Genomic DNA, 16,997 nt, shown 5'->3' with positions numbered 1-16,997 from the left:
CCCTCTGGGGTCTACCTAACAAAAGCAACCTTTTGACCAATGCAGACCTTAAGGCTTTGATTGCAAGCCAGCTATTGAGGAAGCCTCCTGGTGGCCTCAAAAGCGCTCGCTATTTTGTGGCAATGCAGAGGATTGGCAAAGAGCGCCCCGGGAAGATGGCGTCATTGTCCCTGCTGTGAAATAAGTGGCAGGGTTTCCACCCCTGACCCGCCTTCCTTCACTTGGCCACTGAACTTCAGCCTTGCGATCCATGTTATCTGTCTTAACAGCATTACGTCCCTTATTTTGTCCACAACTTTGTGGCAATTTGCCCAGCACTGCTGCAAAAACGCCATATTTATTCAGCTACTTATTTTGGTTAGCTATCCGCTGCCAAGCCCTCACACACAGAGAGAGAAGAAGACGCCAAGAAACACAGGCAGAAGAGACTCAAAGAGATCGCCAACATTTCCCAGGTCTCCTTGAATGCCAGAGCTGAAAGACTTAGATGAAAGGGCGGCAGCTCAAGGCAGAGCATCCACTTTGCATGCAGAAGGTCCAGGTCCAATCCCTGGCATCTCCAGGTAGGGCCGGAGAGCTGCTGCCAGTCAGTATTGACAATACTGATCCAGATGGACTAATAGCCTGACATGGTTGAAGGTACCTTCCTATATATTCCCAAGAAATGGAAGACAGTGCAACCCTGGAGAAAACTGATCCTCACCCTGGCCCTCTGTTCCCTGCTCTGATTGGCAGTGGCTCTCCGGAGTTTCCCATCACATACTACCTTAGGTCCTTTTGATCTGGAGATGCTGTCAGGGATTGAACGTGGGACCTTCTGCATGCAAAGCAAGTGTCCTGCCACTAAGCAATAGCCACCCTCTCCAGAGCAGCGCTTCTCTCTGGCCTTCGCCAAGTAGCTCGGGTGATTTCCCATCAGATGGTCACAGATCCTGGAGGTTTGTCCCCCGCTATGTTAACACTCTCCGCTAGAACAGGATTGCAGGGGAAGGCTTCAGGGAAGGACCACAGCTCAGTGGCAGAGCACCCTTGCATGCAGGATGTCCCAGACTCAATTCCCTGACAGCATCTCCAGAGAGGGCTGGAAGAGAACCATGCCTGAAAACCTGGAGAGATGCTGCCAGTCAGTGCAGATGACACTGAGCTAAATGGACCTATGGTCTGAATGGCTATAAGGCGGCCTCCTGCGTTCCCACTTGGGAAAGGCTGTCGCTCAGGGACAGAGCATCTGCTTGGCATGGAGAAGGTCCCAGGTCCCTGGCAGGGCTGGGAGAGACCTTTTCTTGAACCCCTGGATTGCTGCTGTCAGCCAGTGCAGACAACGCTGCTCTAAATGGTGTAGCAGGTTCTCTTGTTGCACCCTCCCCAGCTGGGAGGGCCAGGAAGGCCTCGCCCTCTTTTTTCACCTGCTCAGGTGTGCCACTTCCGTCTTCTGGGGAAGGCGTGGCCTTTCTCAAGCATCACCATCGGATGATGGGAATGAGTCACGCCAGTGGGAGGGGGCAGGCAAACATGCAGCCAGATCTGGCGCTGTGGGCTGGGCGCCAGAGGGAAGCAGCTGCCGCTTTGGGCATTGGAGATCCCTTGGGCCTCCCTCTGCGGCTCAGGGGCAGACCTCTGCTTCTCAGGAAAGCCCCAAAGCATGTGGGGAAAATATAATAAATAAACCATCGGCGCTGATGGAAGCAGGTCATTTTGCTGTTGCTGAATTTTGTACGGGATGCGGTCGCCTTCTCTGACAATCTCGATAAAGTGGCCCAGAGCTTTTGCTCCGTGTAAATCCCATCTGCTAACTAGCCCATGGAGTGAAAACCAGGAAGCTTTCATATTTTTAAAAAAGAAAAAGCCTTCATGGTAATCTGCCCCAGTTATTATACATTAGCTTTACTTCCACCTCCACCTCCCCCCCCGGCACTTCATCTGTTAAGACCCCAGAGCTGGTGGCTGGCCCTTTGGGGTGCGTGGGGGGCCTGCCGCACCAACTTCAGTCTGTCCTCCGTTGCCCCCCCCACCTGCCTTCTTACTTACAACCAATCAGGGGGTGGCTTTGCCTGTCATTGGCCGTGGTTCCACCCACCCTTGGTCTCCCTGCCTTCCGCCCATCACTCCCAATGGGCCGCAGAGACCATTCCCACAAAGCGTGAAAAACCCTCCTTCAGACATTAAGCACAGCAGCAAACTCACAGAACTGCACAGAGCTCTTGATTTCTCACATTTTCCGCTCTCTTCCCCCGGAAGCCAGGATGAGTAAGCATGTCATGGCCTCGGCATGCTTTGGTCTGATCCTGAAAAGATTTTTTTTAGCTTCTGTGCTCAGAAGCAGCCTGTCTCTGAATATCAAGCCCTGGGGGACAGAGAGCAAGTGGATGCGTCTCGCTTGAGAGCATTCCAGAGGCTTCAAAGGGGTTGGAAGCAGAATGGGCCCCGGGTGTGATCCAGCCAGACAGTTCTGATGTCCCCATGTCCCCTTAACGGTTAGGGGTGGAGCCTCCATGTTAAGGAGCAGTCTACCTCTGGGCACCAGATGCCAGAGATAGAGGACTACGGCCTTGGGAGTCCTACTTGTGAGCATCTTGGCAGCATCTGACTGTTGAGAAGGTGGACTAGAGGTCTGATCCAGGTGAACAAGGGGCGGATTATGTCTGGGATAGCTAACTCCCATCATCCCCAGACAGCCAGGCCCAATGGGTGATGGGCATTGGAGTTTTGGATTCCTGCACTGAGCAGGGGGCGGACTCGATGGCCTTGTAGGTCCCTTCCAACTCTATGATTCTCTGAGTCCAGCACAATCCAGAAGGCCACAGGATCTCCCTCAGCGGCGGGCCTCCTCTTCAGGGGCAGCTTTTGCCGCAGCCCAAAGTTGGCAAAACCGGGCAGGTGGCTTTTCCACGCCCAGCCCTCGGGGGCCGTCGGGGCTTCTACGCGGGCCAGCAGCCGCGTGCTTGAGTCAGAGCGGAGGGGCGTGGCTCGGCGAGGGGGGGGGGGTTGCCCAGAGCCCTCCAATGAGCCGGCGAGCTCTCCAGGTGTCAAAAAGCGCCGCGGTGGGAGGAGAAGCTCCATTCATTCCGCTGCCGGCTTTTGGGACCCGAGACCGTTGGCTCGCCGGCGCTGCCAGCCGTCGGGGAGGAAGGCTTTTCTTGGCTCTGATGGCGCTCCTACGCTCCCTGCTCGCCTCGCAGGTGGTGGCGGCGGCCATGGCGCTGGCCCCGGGGACCGGCGCCTCCTGGCGCAAGGCCAACACCTTCTGCCACATGATCGCCCCCGAGGGCGGCCGTGTCCAGCTCTTGAGCTTCCTGTGGCTGCGTCCTGACGGGCTCCCGCCCGCGCTGGTCCAGAGCGCCTGGGACTCTCGGGGGCGGCTGCTGGGCTGCGCTTGGCGCGCGGAGCTCTCCCTCACGGGCTGGTACTTGGAGCTGTGCGCGCCGCCGCCGCCGCCGCGTCCCGGGAGCCGTCGAAGGCGCGGCGTCGCCGGCGCCCACCGCAGCCCCTTGGTGCGCGCCTTCTGGGGGCCGGAGCTGCGGCGATGGCTGGGTGTTTTGGAGGCGCAGAAAGACGTTTGCAGGGGACCGGCGTCGGGAGAGGCCGCCGCGGGAACGCTGGGGGCCCTGGAGGAGCGGGGACGCAAGAGGGTCCGGCGGGGCTGGACGGTGCCCGGGACGCTCTGGTGCGGAGCCGGCGACTCGGCGGGCAACTTCACCGACCTGGGTAAGGAAAACGGGCCGGAGGGTGAGAATCGGAGGGCTCTGTTTTGGCTGCCAGGTGCTCGGCGTCGGGTGGAGGAGGCCCTTGACCGCAAGAGCAGGGCTGCGCGGCCTGTTTGCAAATGCCCCCGCTCACTCCCGGAACGTGGACGACAGAAAAGAGAGTTTTCGAGCATGTGCAAAGTGCGATTCTTATCCCGCTGAGTTCAGTCCCGCTAGCCCGGAGATTTCTTTGGAAAGAGGCGTCGTCGTCGGCTAGACGGGGCTGAACCTTAGCTCCCCTTGTTTCCAATCGGAACCTCTTGCCTCTAGGACTAGATTCCTCCAAGCTGATCAGTCATATCTTCTTTTAAAATAATGTGTATGTTTCTATAACATTAAACTGCTCCGTGCAGCCCACGCGGGGGAGCGGGGCCCTAGGAGTCCTTCTGTAGATGGGCAACTTTCACATGATGCATGGCTAACCTATGGAACCCATTGCCACTAGATGCGGCTGATCTTGCACAATTTAAATGGCTTCAGAAAGGGTTAGAGACAATTCAGTTATGAGCAACAGGGGTTTAGAGCGTTGGGAGAGTTGGAAGGGACTTTAGAGGTCATCCAGTCCAACCCCTTGCTGACTGCAGAATCTGCAGTGTGGGGTGCAGCATCCCTGACAGATGCACCATCTCCTAGGGCAGCCTGTTCTGCTGTCCAGCAGCTTTTCCTGTCAGGAAGTCTCTTGTAACATCTAGCCGAAATCTGCTCCTCTGTGCAATTTCCAGACATTGGTTCTAGTCCTGCCTGTCTGGAGCAGCAAAAAACAAGCCTGGCTCCATGGCGGCTCCATGTTAGTGGGCCAGCGGAATCCGCTCTGGGTTTTAGTGTAAACTTTCAAGGAGCTGTCCAAGGTGTCCAAAATTCAGATTAAAACCCGGTGCAGATTCCACTGCCTCGCTGACATGGAGCCACCGGCCACCGCTTGTCTGGCTCCATCTTCTGTGTGACAGTTCTTCGACTTTTGAAAACTGCTGTCATGCCTCTTGCTTTCTCTTCCCCTCCCCCTTTTTAATCTTTGCTTTTCCAGGCTCCCCAGAGACATTTGAGTGGCTGTTAGAGGAAAGCAAAAAGCTGGGCCCACCTTGGCCTGATTCAGCAAAACTATTATTCTGTGGCTTGTGCCGTTTGTCTGCCCCTGTGCTGATGCTGCTCCGCTTGGGGGGGGGGGGAGGTGACACGGAGGAGATCATAGGAACATGGGGATATGCCTTATTGCAAGTCAGACCACCTGTCTATCTAGCTCAGTATGTTCTACACTGACTGGCAGCAGCTCTCCAAGGGTGCATCCCAGTCCTATCTGGAGATGCCGGAGATTGAACCGGGGGATTTTTGCATGCAAAGCAGATAGCCGACCACTGAGCTGTGTCCTTTTCACTGTGTTGTGTTGGGCCATTGGCCATCTCATTCATTCATTCATTCATTTCATCTGTTCATTCATTCATTCATTCATTCATTTCATCCATCTAGCTCAGTAGTGTCTGCACTGACTGGCAGCAGCTTCCCAGGATTTCAGAGAAGGGATATTCTCAGCCCTGCTTGGAGATGCTGGGGATTGAAATAGGGACTTTCTACATGCAAAGCAGGTGCTCTGCCACTCAGCTGCAGCTTTTCTAGCAAGTCCCCTTAATAATGCCGTTGCTGACTTCATCCATGCAGCAAGCAAGGCAGTAATTGCATGGGGCTGTGTGTGAAATTCTGGGAGTCGTTTTTTGTTAGGCTTTGGAACAAACACAAGCAGTTGCTTGGCGCCCAGATTAGTTGTCATTTCATAACGATCCTTTTGCAAGCACTTTCCCTCTGTTGAAAGAGCACAACGTCCATCACCTGCAGGGCAGGCAGCAATGAAGCTACCGCTGTGTGCTGCAGTGTGCCACCCGTGACCACAAGGGGGCAGCAGTGATACTGTGACTCCATTTTTACTCTTCCCATTTTCCAGGGTCTGCAATTTGCAAGTTGAGGCTTCGTGAGTCTTGTTCGTGGCTTGCTGAGCAGAGGGTGCAATGTGAGAGGACAGTTCAAATATCTTCAGGGGTTCATATGAGGAAGCCCCTGCCCGACAAACTCCAAAATTCTGTTAACAGAATGGCACTCTACTCCAGTCACCTTTAAATGCACCACAGCATGACTGTAGCGCAATGGTACGGTGCCAGCTTTGCATGCAAAGGTCCTAGGTTTGAACCCTGGCCTCCCTAGGTTGGGCTTGGAAAGCAGGCCCCTGCCTGAAACCCGTGAGGGCTGCTGCTGTCCGCCAGCCTCAAGATTCAAATTTACAGTATTGGTACAAGGAGGTTCCTTTCGCAGGTTGGAAGGAACACCCCTGCACAGAGGCCTCTCCCCGCTTTTAAATTCTGGAAGAGTCTGCCACAACACTGTCTTGCCTGGGGAAGAGTTTCTGCTCAGCAGAGATATTGCCATTCAGTTGCTCGGGTGCCAATTCTTTCCTTGTCCATCTGAGCAGGCAAGCAACGAATTGCCCTGCAGATGTAATTAAGTCACGTGTCCTTTAGTTCATAAAACGTTAGAGGCGCCAAACAGAACTCGAGGAATCTTCTTATACAATGTCATTGGCCCTCAAAACACTGTGATTCTGGGCTTAGTGTCCTGGAAAACAATGAATTGTGCCGTCTCTTTTACCTTTCCATCTCCAAACCCATTTTTGCAGCCATGAGGACTAAAAACGTATCTCTAATTGAGGTTCCCAGTGTTCCAGTGATTGCCTTGGGAGCCGCCTTGACTATGTCTCTCCTTTATTGTCTCCTCCGGCTTTTAGCATACCAGAGTTGTAGGCAGCATCCTCCTAATGCCATAGTAATGGCAAGTCACAAGTTCTTTGATGGTACAGTATTGCAGCATTGCAATTATGCAATGGGATTCTGCAGGTGGGCAACGCAAACAACAGCCGATGGGAAAGAAGGCTTAATAAGCTGCAATCAGCTGAGGAAAGGCTATTGTGGGTGGGTGCATGGGAAGGAGGAAGAGTGGGCTCGCTTTGAAAAACTGCAGGATGAGTGTAGAGAGCTTCCATTGTAGCTTTGTCAGTGGTAGCATTAATTGCCAATTAAATGTAAAAACCCTTGGGGTACCCTAGTACAACGGACATCTTGCTCACTCAGTGTCCACAGTCAGGGGCTGTCCAGGTTTGCTGTCCATGTTAACCCCTTCTTCTGTTCTGTGATCATGAACCTATAGAAGCTGTCTTAGGAGTCAAATCATTACTCCGGGGAGCCCGTTGCTGTTGCTGCGAGTGAAAGTAGACTCCACAGGGTTTTAGCAAAGCCTTTGCCGTATTCATTGTCTTCCTTGTAATTGGGGGTTGAAGTGGGGACCAAAGTTGTTCATACATTATTGTTGCGTCCTCATGTGAATGTATAAGTATTTTATGTAAACTGCTTAGAATTTAAAAAAAATATTTAATAAGCCAGGGGTTGGGAATCTGGTGGGTGCCAGGTTGGTGAAGGATGACCTGGCACAATATTGCAAGCGCCTTCTGCCTCCAAACCCACTCACTGTTCCTGTAACGTTCACTACTGCGTCCAGCAGGCCTTCTGCGACCTAAAAAATTAAATTTACATTACATTTACATTTCTGCAGCCACAGGCTCTAGGGGTCTGACTTTGGTCCTTTGCCTGATCTAGGCTCCTTTTCTTTTTAGGGGTTTTCCAGGGTCCGGATGTGTGTTGCCGAGAGCATGATCGATGTGAAGCTCAGATCTCTGCCCTGGGATATGGGTTCGGGATGCGCAACTTCCGCCTACACACCGTCTCTCACTGCGACTGCGATGCCCAGTGAGTGCACAGTGGTCTTAACTGTCTTGCCACTTGTTGGTCTTGGTCTGGAGCATGGCTGTCCCTTAGGGTGCGAGAGGCCGCAGATCCTTAATCCCAGATGAAGCCTCTCTTATGGGGGAGGTCAGCTGTTGCACATCAGCAGCAGAGCCTATCGGAAGATCTTGAGATCACACCAGCATACCCTTAAGTGCATCTCTGCCTGGCAGAGACCTCTGCTTGAGAGCTTTTGAAGGGCTGGTAATATGACATGGCATGTTCTGACTTCCCTGCATCCTTCCCCACCGTGGTGCCCTCCAGCTGCCTTGGAAAACATCTCCCATCAGCCCATGGGGATCTGCAGGATTTTTTGTCTTGTGAAGGGAGGGCAAAGTAAAACTCTGAAAGGGGGGGAGCAGGCTAGTTTCTTGCATAATCTGGGGATTAAGTTTCATTGCGGGGGGGGTGCTCCCCTTCCTCCTCCTCCCCCCGTCAAAGCCCCAGGCAGCAGGTGCATTTTCCAGAAACAATTTAAGACATTTTTGTTTGACGGGCTTCCCCATCTGGAAGAATGGGGTCTCTGCTGTGGGGGGCCACTTTGTATTGTTCTAAAATTCATCTTCTGTTATTTACTACGACTATTTTGTATTTTAAGATTAATCATCTGCCATTTACTATTGCTACTGGTAATTCAATTATGATGGCGATGATAGCATCAAATGCAAGCTTTGCAGCAGTCAAGAAGTGGCTTGGCTGGGGCCCCAGAACAGTTTGCCATTTTAGGGCTAAGCAGGGATCTGCATCCATGCCTCTTGCAAATGCCGGTGTGCTGCAGGGGCCTCCTGCAACTGTGCCCATCCCCCCCAGCCCCAGCACTGACGGTTCCTCCGATTTCCATTGACAGGTTCAGGCACTGCCTGATGAACCTCAACGACACCATCTCCAACTTCATTGGTGTCACCTTTTTCAACCTGCTGGAAGCACCGTGCTTCGTCCTGGAGGAGAGCGAGGAATGTCTGGAGTGGCACTGGTGGGGCGGGTGAGTGATCTGCTTCTCCATTCGTCGGCTGTCTTTGCTTCTAGATGGCGCGGCAGAGCGGGGTGGAGAACCCTCTTCCACCCCGAGGGCCGTGTTCCCTTCCTGGCAACCTTCTAGGGGCCACATGCCAGGGGTGGTGGGCGGGGCCAGAGGCAAAAGTGGGTGGAGCAGTGAATGTTACCTTTGTACAGCAGGTGAATTTCTACACACACACACGGTTTTTGGGTGGAGGGAGTGGGATGGAAAGACAGGCAGAGCAGCTGGTCTTACCTCCTCCTCTTCTTCCTCCTCCCCTTTCTAGGTGCAAGGCATATGGGCTGATGCCATTGGCTCGCTTGGTGGAACAGAGCCATTACTACGCTATCGTGCCCTCTGTTGAGAGCTCCCATGCTGCCATGCCTCCACCCCGGCCCGGACAGCATAGGAGCAAAGGCAGGAAGCACAGCCGGAAGAAGAACCGGAAGCATCCAGGACAAGGCACCTCGGAGTTGCCGAGGCTGCCCCCGGAACATTCCGAGGGCTGGGCATCCGTGGCTCCGCCAGTCCCAGTCTCTGAACGAGATCTGATCACACCCTCCCTGCTGCCCAGGAACCCAGAAGCAGTCTCCATAAGCAAGGGGGCAGTGCCGTTGCCCCCCACCCTCGGGACTATGTCAGAACTGGACTTGTTGAGGTCAGGTGGTAGCCTCACAACCGAGCATCCAGCTGTCCAACGAACCGGCGTGATAGGAACAGGGCCACCCAGCGAGGCCGGGCAAAGAGGGGAGCCGTTGTCTGACACTAGCAAACACAGGCACACCGCTGTATCGGGTAACCGAGGTGAGTGAACTGCTGCTGTGGTGTTTGGGGCGGGGTGGGGGGCTTTTTTTTTTTTTTAGGAGGCTCCAAAATGCAGAAGTAGTTACTGCTGCTGTTATTAATTAAATTTATATCCCGCCCTTCCTCCCAAAGAGAGCCCAGGGTAGCAAAACAGTGATAAATCACTAAAAACAAACAAAACATCTTTTAAAAACAATTCTAATACAGATGCAGACTGGGAACTTGGGGATGGTATAGACAAGAGGGAGACAGACAGACAGGTCATGCCCTAGAGCAGCCTTTCCCAACCAGTGTGCCTCCAGATGTTGTTGGACCACAACTCCCGTCAGCCTCAGCCAACGTTGCCAATGGTCAGGAAAGATGGGAATTGTGGTCCAGCAACATCTGGAGGCACGCTGGTTGGGAAAGGCTGCCCTAGAAGGTAGGCTGTCCCATGATAAGGAGAGCCTGCTGGATTCTAGTCCAGCACTCAGAGTGGCCAACCAGATGTCCATTATGGGAAGCCCAAAAGCCAACGTTCCCCACTTGTGATTTCCAGCAACTGGTGTTAAGAATCATACCACTGCCAAAACTAGAGGTAGGACATAGCCATCGTGACTATTAGCCATGGATAGCCTTATCCCCCATGAACTTGTCTAATCCCCTTCGTAAAAGCCTTCCACGTGGGTGGCCATCCCTGTCTCTTGTGGGAGAAAATTCCACAGTTTATCTCTGCGCTGCGTGAAGGAGTCCTTTCTTTTGTCTGTCCTGAAACTTCCGACATTCCTGTTCATTGGATGGTCCTAAGTTTTCATGTTATGAGAGAGAGAAAGAAAAACTCCTTTTTCCACTTTTTCCACACCCTGCAGCATTTTCTATACCTCTGTGATGGCCGTTGTCTGTCCCCAAATCTTTAGCCAACAGGAAGTCCTCCTTCGCGTTGCGCATCATTTAACTTTATGGAATTGGGTGTTGCAAGATTGTGGAAACGGCCACCGGCTCTAAAAGGAGATTAGACGAGCTGATGGCGAAGAATCTGTGAACGGCTCGTATCTATGAGAACAAAATGGAACTTCCATGCAGAGAGGCAGTATACCTCTGAATGTCAGAACCTAGCTACAAAACAGGGGAGGGCGGCTGTCTTTTGTGCCCTGTTTGTGAGCTTTCCAGAGGCATCTGGTTGTCCACTATCAGTAGCAGGTCTGGAGGCAGCGTGTGCCCAGTGCAGGTGTTTGACTACCCCCTTTAGGATTGTGGGTTTCCCCTCGTTTTTACCGCTGCCCGCTTGTCTCACCAGTTCCATCGCAGAGCTGCAGCTGCTACCGACGCCTGGATCAGTGTCCATACAGGATCGCGCCAAACGAGGTCAAATACCAGCTGCACAACCTGGACTCCCGCACCCTCTTCCATTGCAACTGCACCCGCAGGTGAGCGCGGGCATTGCCTCCTAGGGACGGTATGTGGTAGATCACCTGTTTCGCATGCAGAGGCTCCCAGATACGGGTCATAGAATCATAGAATAGTAGAGTTGGAAGGGGCCTATAAGGCCATCAAGTCCAACCGCCTGCTCAATGCTGGAAACACAGGGAGCTGCCGTATACTGGGCCAAACCACTGGTCCATCTGGTTCAGGATTGTCCCCACTGACCGGCAGCATTGGCTCTCCAGGGTTTGAGGTAGGGGACATTCCCATCCCTACCTGGAGATGGTGCTGGGGATTGAACCCGGGACCTTTGGCATGCAAGCCAGATGCTCTGCCACTGCGCTGCGGCCTTTCCCAGGCGTCCCGGTTTCTGCCAGCAGGGTTGAGGTGGGCTGGGTGCTCCTTTGGGTTCTGAGCTGCTTTCTCCTTGCAGGCTGGCCCGGTTCCTGCGAAGGACAAAGGGTCCCAACGAGGTGGAAGGGGAGGTGCTATTCGACTACGTCTCCTCCGCCTGTTTCGTCCTGCAGACGCCCCCGGGTTGCCTGGAGGGAGAGGAAGAGCAGCCCAAGTGAGTGCATGTGTGGATGGCGGCGGAGGTCGGGTCAAAGGGAGACCTTGAGCTTCCAACAGGGAGGCTGCATGTTGCCAGCCCAGGGGGCTACATCACATGATCTCCAGGACCTCTCGCCACGAGGGAGGCACCTGTCACTGCAAGCCTCATCAAGGCTGCAACCTAGCGCTGCTGTGCCAGGCGAACAATAGTTGCTGTAGCTCATAGAATCATAGAATAGTAGAGTTGGCAGGGGCCTATAAGGCCATCCAGTCCAACCCCCTGCTCAATGCAGGAATCCAAGTCAAAGCATTCCCGACAGATGGCTGTCCAGCTGCCTCTTGAAGGCCTCCAGTGTCGGAGAGCCCACTACCTCGCTAGGTAATTGGTGCCATTGTCAGTGGCCAGTGATGGAGAAAAATCTTTCTCAGCTGGAGAGCATGGCTTTAGGAGAACAGCCTCACAGGCCAGATCAGGACTCTGGCTAGGCTGGATTAGGCCCGCAGGTTGGAGGTTCCCCCAGTGCTGATTTAAGTTCTAAAGAGTTTGGAGGTTGGGCGGGCAGGCGCTTGTCTGGAATCAATCCCCTCCTGAGTTAGGAACTCTTGTCATCTTTTTAGGGGCTAGGCTGGGATTTACTCAGTGGTGAGAGGAAAGCACTCTGCACATGCTCAGTCAGGCTCTACCACTTTGCGTATATGCAAAGCCTGAGCTCTGGCATTGCAGACAGACTCGCAGGTCACCTCCCAGACCAGCTTCACCCCTCTCTGCTCCCATATGTTGACCTCTCTCTCTTCTGTTTCTGCTCCCCTAAAACGGTGGCACCCCGTCCAGCCCTCCTGGAGAAGGGAGCGCATTGGCCCAGCTGCATCCATCCAACAGGCCCACCAAGGGCCGTTGTGTCACAGGAGCTGAATGGGATTCGTGTCCTTGACTGGCTCTTACGGCCGGAGATCCCCCAAGCCCCCTCCCCCCTTCTTAAAGAGTTTCTTTGGATCTGTGCTCTGCTAGCAATGTGATGCTCCTTGCCTGCCACTAGACGGCAGCACCAGGAAAGCAGAAAAGGAACTGCAAACAGGATGAAGGGTGGCGCATGCGCACAGACAAGGCTGTTTTCTGCTGAATTGGATCCTCTGCTCTTTGGGGGTCTCGGGCAGAAAAGGGTCTTTCTCTCCATCGCCTCCTTCCAGATTCTTTTAAGTGCGGATGGAATCCATGGTCTTCCGCGCACAAACCCTAATCTGGCACCTCCCCGCCGGCACAGCCCGCTGCAAGCTCCTGCAGAAGGGGGGAGTTTGGATGCTAACCCACAGCCCCAGGCAGAGCATAGTTGTCATCTCACTTGGACACCTGTGCCATCTAGGAAGCTCAGACCCAGGGGCGGAATATGCTCCTAGCCTCGACGGCCTCATAGGCCCCTTCCAACGCTACTAGTCTGTGGTCTGTGCCTTTCCACCTGGCCCTCAAGGCCTCTCCAGGCCTTGCTCCCCACCAGCCCTGCTGTGCACCCTCTTTGAGGGTTTTTTCCCTGCCTGGCTGGAAGAGAACCTTGCATGCCACCTTGAGCTCCTTGAAGGAACGGTGGGCGAGAAATGAAACTCTTATCTTGCTAGCCCGGCTGGAGCACAGATGGGGGTGCGTGTAGAAACTGGCCTACTGTGCAAAGGTTAAGTTCACAGCCACGGCTCTGCCCACCACTGCTATGTGGCCTTCGGGCTGAAAAAGCCCTCCCCGCCACCACCTCTGCTGTAGAGCAGTTTTAATCCTTGCAACACCCCTATAAAGTCAGCATCCATCCCCATAGTACACACGTCCCAGTCTGTGACTGACGGAGCGGTGGCTTCCTTACGGCAGCCCAGTGAGAGTCCGTGTGGCAGAAGTGAGTTCCGAACTGGGGACATTCCCATTTTTTAGGTACTGCACCGTATTGGTTCTTGATTCTCGGCGAAAAATGCAATCAAATCCCCACCTCCTGTTTTCCTGGAGGAAGGGAGGGCTGCGCAGGACTAACCAACTCCAGTGTTTTCTTCCTCTCCTGCAGTTGCGTTGATGTCGGCAGAGCCCTCTTGGCCCCGGCGCGGCATCTCACCAACCGGCTGGCACGGAAGTACGCGGGCACCTCCCTGAAGGTGAAGCGGCAGGAGCGGAGCCCCCTTGGCCAGCCTGTCCAGCTCTTTGACAAATGCAAGCAGCTGGCGAGGGATGCGTACCAGCCCAGGCCCCACTGAGCCCCTGGGCAGCCGCTCCATTTGGTCAAGCCAAACCCAGCCCTTGTCTCTGCGATAGGGCCTGGTGTGACTTTGGCAGATGCTTCAGCTTCTCCCGCTAGCCCGTTTGCCTCCAGCTGTGCTCGTGGAAAGAGCAGGGAAATCCCTGTTGAGGGAAGGGCGGGCCTCCAGTGGCCAAGACAGCTGTGCCTTCTGTCTGCTTCCATATTTGGTGTGGACGGTTGAGCCCTGCAGAAAGTGCAAGGAAACTGCACAGGGGGTGGCTTGAAAGGGTTCGCTGTGGTGGGAGGCTGGCCCGGCCAGCACAGGAGTCCACAAAGTCAGTGCTCCCCATCTTTAGCAAACAACCCCCTTGGAGCACCCTTGACCGACACAGACTGTGGACAATAGTTCTGAAGGAGGCTGGGGCGGATGTTGGAAGAAGCCCGGATACCTGGGTCCCACCCGCAAACAAAAGAGAGCTTGATGGTCCTCCTGCACCCCAGAGACTTTCCTTACATCACGTGTTTCTTTAGAAAGCCCTTGCCATGCGGGTTGTCGGATGCCATCGGCCCCGCAGTTGGCCAGGCCCTGCACCCGTTCCCCAGGCGTGGAGGGCAGGGGCAGGCACCCTGCACCTTTACCTGTAATTTATTAGGAGGGAGGGGTGGTCCGGCTGGTTGCTACCGGTGAGCTGTAAATAATGTAGCAATAAATTAAACTGCTTTCCTGCCGCGGAGTGGGCCAAGCTGGGTTTTGCTTGACACGGTGAAGATGCCTGACTGCTGGGGTGTGAACAAGCATAACCCCACCCCAAGCGGGGAACTCTTTCCACCTGCCCCTGGCCCCGAGAGAGACACACAGGCAGTCACTCAGTGATGATTTTGTAGATGATTTTATTATTGTTATCATTGGAAGGGAGGGAGAGGGGGGAGAAGTGAGGCAGGACAGATTGCATCAACTCTGAACTCGTCCCAGCGAAGGTCGTGGATCTGTCTCGGGGGAGACCCGCCCCCTGTCCTCCCCTTTCCCCACCCCCCCTCCCAGGACGCTTCGTTCATTCCTGGTTCCAAGGCACAACGGTCAACCCTTGCCCCAGAAACCCAACCGTCCCCCCCCAAGTTCTTTTTTAGACTTCCCACCTTGACGTCCATCCTCTGCTTAACAGTGCATTACGCAACAGGAGCCAAGCTTCTGCCACTGCGTCCTCCATGGTGTCGCCGGTGTTGCGTCCGCCTCATCCTCTCAGACAAGAATGCCCTGGCACTGGCAGTTTCCCCTGCCGAGCCTTTAGGGAGCACCAGCTGAGCCCTAACTGGGCCTGCAGCCTTTGCCTCCAAAGCTGTGTGCAGGCCCAGGGCCCTGCTCCTGCCTTTGAATGCTCTTATCACCCCCCAATCATAGTGCACTGTGCATACCCCCCCTTGTTGCTCAACAGCTTCTTGCAACCAGGATAAGAGGTGTGGGCCCTGCGCTGCAGCAGCTGTGAGCCTAAACGGCAGAGGGGTTTGCAGCCAGCAGCAGAAAGAATGCCTTTGCAAGCCAGGGCAGAGGGTGGCTTCTGGTGTGCCTGCCCCCTCCCTCTCTGCAACTCTTGGTTCTTTTGCACTGGGCAGTCGTCCTCTTGCCATCCTGTTGGGTCTCAAGGGGAAAGCTGTCTTCAGCCACAACTACCACAACCACCACAACATTGCAGATCAAGAGCAGAGATGGAGCTAGAAGGATAGGTAGGTAGACGGTGCATTGTCTCGGCACCGAACTGGATGGTCAGCAGGTAAGGGAACTCTCACCAATGGCTGTTGGGTTTTTTTAGGGGGGTATTATATGGGTGAAAAGGCCAAAGAGCTGAGGCCTTTTGCTCACACTATTCAGTCCCCCTACGCAGAAGGGAAGGAGGAGGATTGTCCAGCAGATGGAGTCAGGAGACAGGGCCCTGTGAGTGGTAGCCCCTTCCCTGGGTCTTAATGCAACCTTGCAGGAGAGGGGAAGAGAGACACAGAGAGAGAGAGAGAGAACAGAAAACTGGCAGGCAAGGACACAGATAACACTGCAAGCTTGCTACATGGGATGGTTTGACAGTCGGCTCGTGCAGACCAGCTCCGTCTCTTCAGTGTCCCACCTCACGGCTGTGGTGGTCCGGGGATAACCCCTCCTTTGGGGAGGTACTGAAGAGGGTGGCAAGGGCCGCTGTTGGGCTGGTCGGACTCATCCTGCGGGGAGGGAGCCCCTGGTCGGAACTCTCCCGGCGAGAACCAATGACCTGATCAATCGTCTCCAAGCGCACGGCCGGCAAAAGCCCCAGGTTACGGGGGTCGGCCCGTGCCAGGGGGTTCTCGTCAAAGCGCCAGGCGCCCGGGAGCCGGGGTCCCTCTGTACTGTGCTGCTGCTGCAGTGGCGGCGGCTCCCGCGACTTGGAGCGTTGACGGGGGCTCTCCTTGGGAAACTGGATGCTGGGAATCTCGCTCTTGAGGATGCTGCTCCCACGGCGGCTCTGCGGTGACGGGCTGCGGCTGGCGCCCTGGTCCCGGCTCGGCGACCGCAGGATCAGCCCCTGGAACTTGGCCAAGCTGGGACTCCGGCTGCGGTGACGCTTCATCTTCCCGGGGCTGGGGCTGCGGGATTTGGGGCCAAGGAGAACCATGGTGCTGTTGTCCTCCTCGTCCGATGTAGGGCTTGAGCTGTCTGTGGGGCTACTGACCTGCTCCACGGTGGGCAACGAGATCTAAATTGGGGAAACGGCGGAAAGAGGAGAGGCAGAATTGACTCGGAATGGGGGTGCATCCATTTTGCTCTAGTTCCACATGTTCTTTCCTACTTCCCCAGAAAATTACAGCCTGAGGGTGTGGGAAGAGGAGAGGGAATGGGGGTGAAATTTGCTTCACTTCACCTTTCAAGGTGATCTTCTCTAATTTCCACTTCCCACCACTTCCCACTTCCCACCAGTGATTCAGGGGAGGGGGGATTTTCTGCAGGAGGATTTTCTGCAGAAACTCATCCAGCACTTTATTTCCCTACAGCTAAGTTCCCGTTTTCACAGGGTTATTTGCAACCATGAAGGGATGCCTGTTGCAAATACAGCATGAAGCAGGCTCAGCAGCTTCAAAGCTTTTAAGCGCGCTTGAATAAAACAAAAGTGTTAAATTAGATTGCTCTCCAGCACACATCAGGACGTTTTTATGGTGCAAACTGCCCCACGCAAATTACCCTGAACATTTTCCAAGTCAAAATTTCCCAGAATACAGGAAGCTGCCTCGTACCAAATCAGATCATTCAGCTCCCTATTGTCTACACTGACTGGCAGCAACTCCCCAGGGCTTCAGGCGGGGCGTCTCTCCCAGCCCTACATGGAGATGCTGTCAGGGGCTGAACGGAGAACCTTCTGCATGCAGAGCAGATGCTCTAACCACTGAGCTACGACCCTTCCCCCAAACCCCACATCGCTGCTTGGTGTCAAAGAAGCCGCCCGCAGCTGTCTCT

At 54.6% G+C, this 16,997-nt stretch overlaps 2 protein-coding genes across 3 annotated transcripts in view; one reads left to right on the top strand and one right to left on the bottom strand.

Annotated features, from left to right (window-relative positions):
• The first annotated feature begins 3,080 nt into the window (after positions 1-3,080).
• On the top strand, positions 3,081-15,582 carry PLA2G3 (phospholipase A2 group III). The gene is made up of 7 exons (XM_061602654.1): positions 3,081-3,705; positions 7,393-7,525; positions 8,409-8,543; positions 8,845-9,362; positions 10,639-10,768; positions 11,197-11,331; positions 13,355-15,582. Exons 1-7 carry the CDS (start codon positions 3,147-3,149, stop codon positions 13,539-13,541), a joined length of 1,797 nt encoding a protein of 598 aa, XP_061458638.1. The 5' UTR covers positions 3,081-3,146; the 3' UTR covers positions 13,542-15,582.
• Positions 14,577-16,997, bottom strand: part of INPP5J (inositol polyphosphate-5-phosphatase J) — a 32,023-nt gene continuing 29,602 nt past the window's right edge. For both annotated transcript variants that reach the window (XM_061602652.1, XM_061602653.1), the window contains one exon: positions 14,577-16,242. In XM_061602652.1, coding sequence (XP_061458636.1) covers positions 15,628-16,242 — 615 coding nt within the window. In that variant the 3' untranslated portion in view covers positions 14,577-15,627. The remainder of the gene's footprint in view (positions 16,243-16,997) is intronic.

This window comes from Rhineura floridana, chromosome 19, assembly GCF_030035675.1.
Source record: "Rhineura floridana isolate rRhiFlo1 chromosome 19, rRhiFlo1.hap2, whole genome shotgun sequence".
NCBI classification, from domain to species: domain Eukaryota; kingdom Metazoa; phylum Chordata; class Lepidosauria; order Squamata; family Rhineuridae; genus Rhineura; species Rhineura floridana.
Note: the sequence above shows the minus strand (reverse complement) of the source record. Positions and strands in the feature narration are given on the sequence as shown.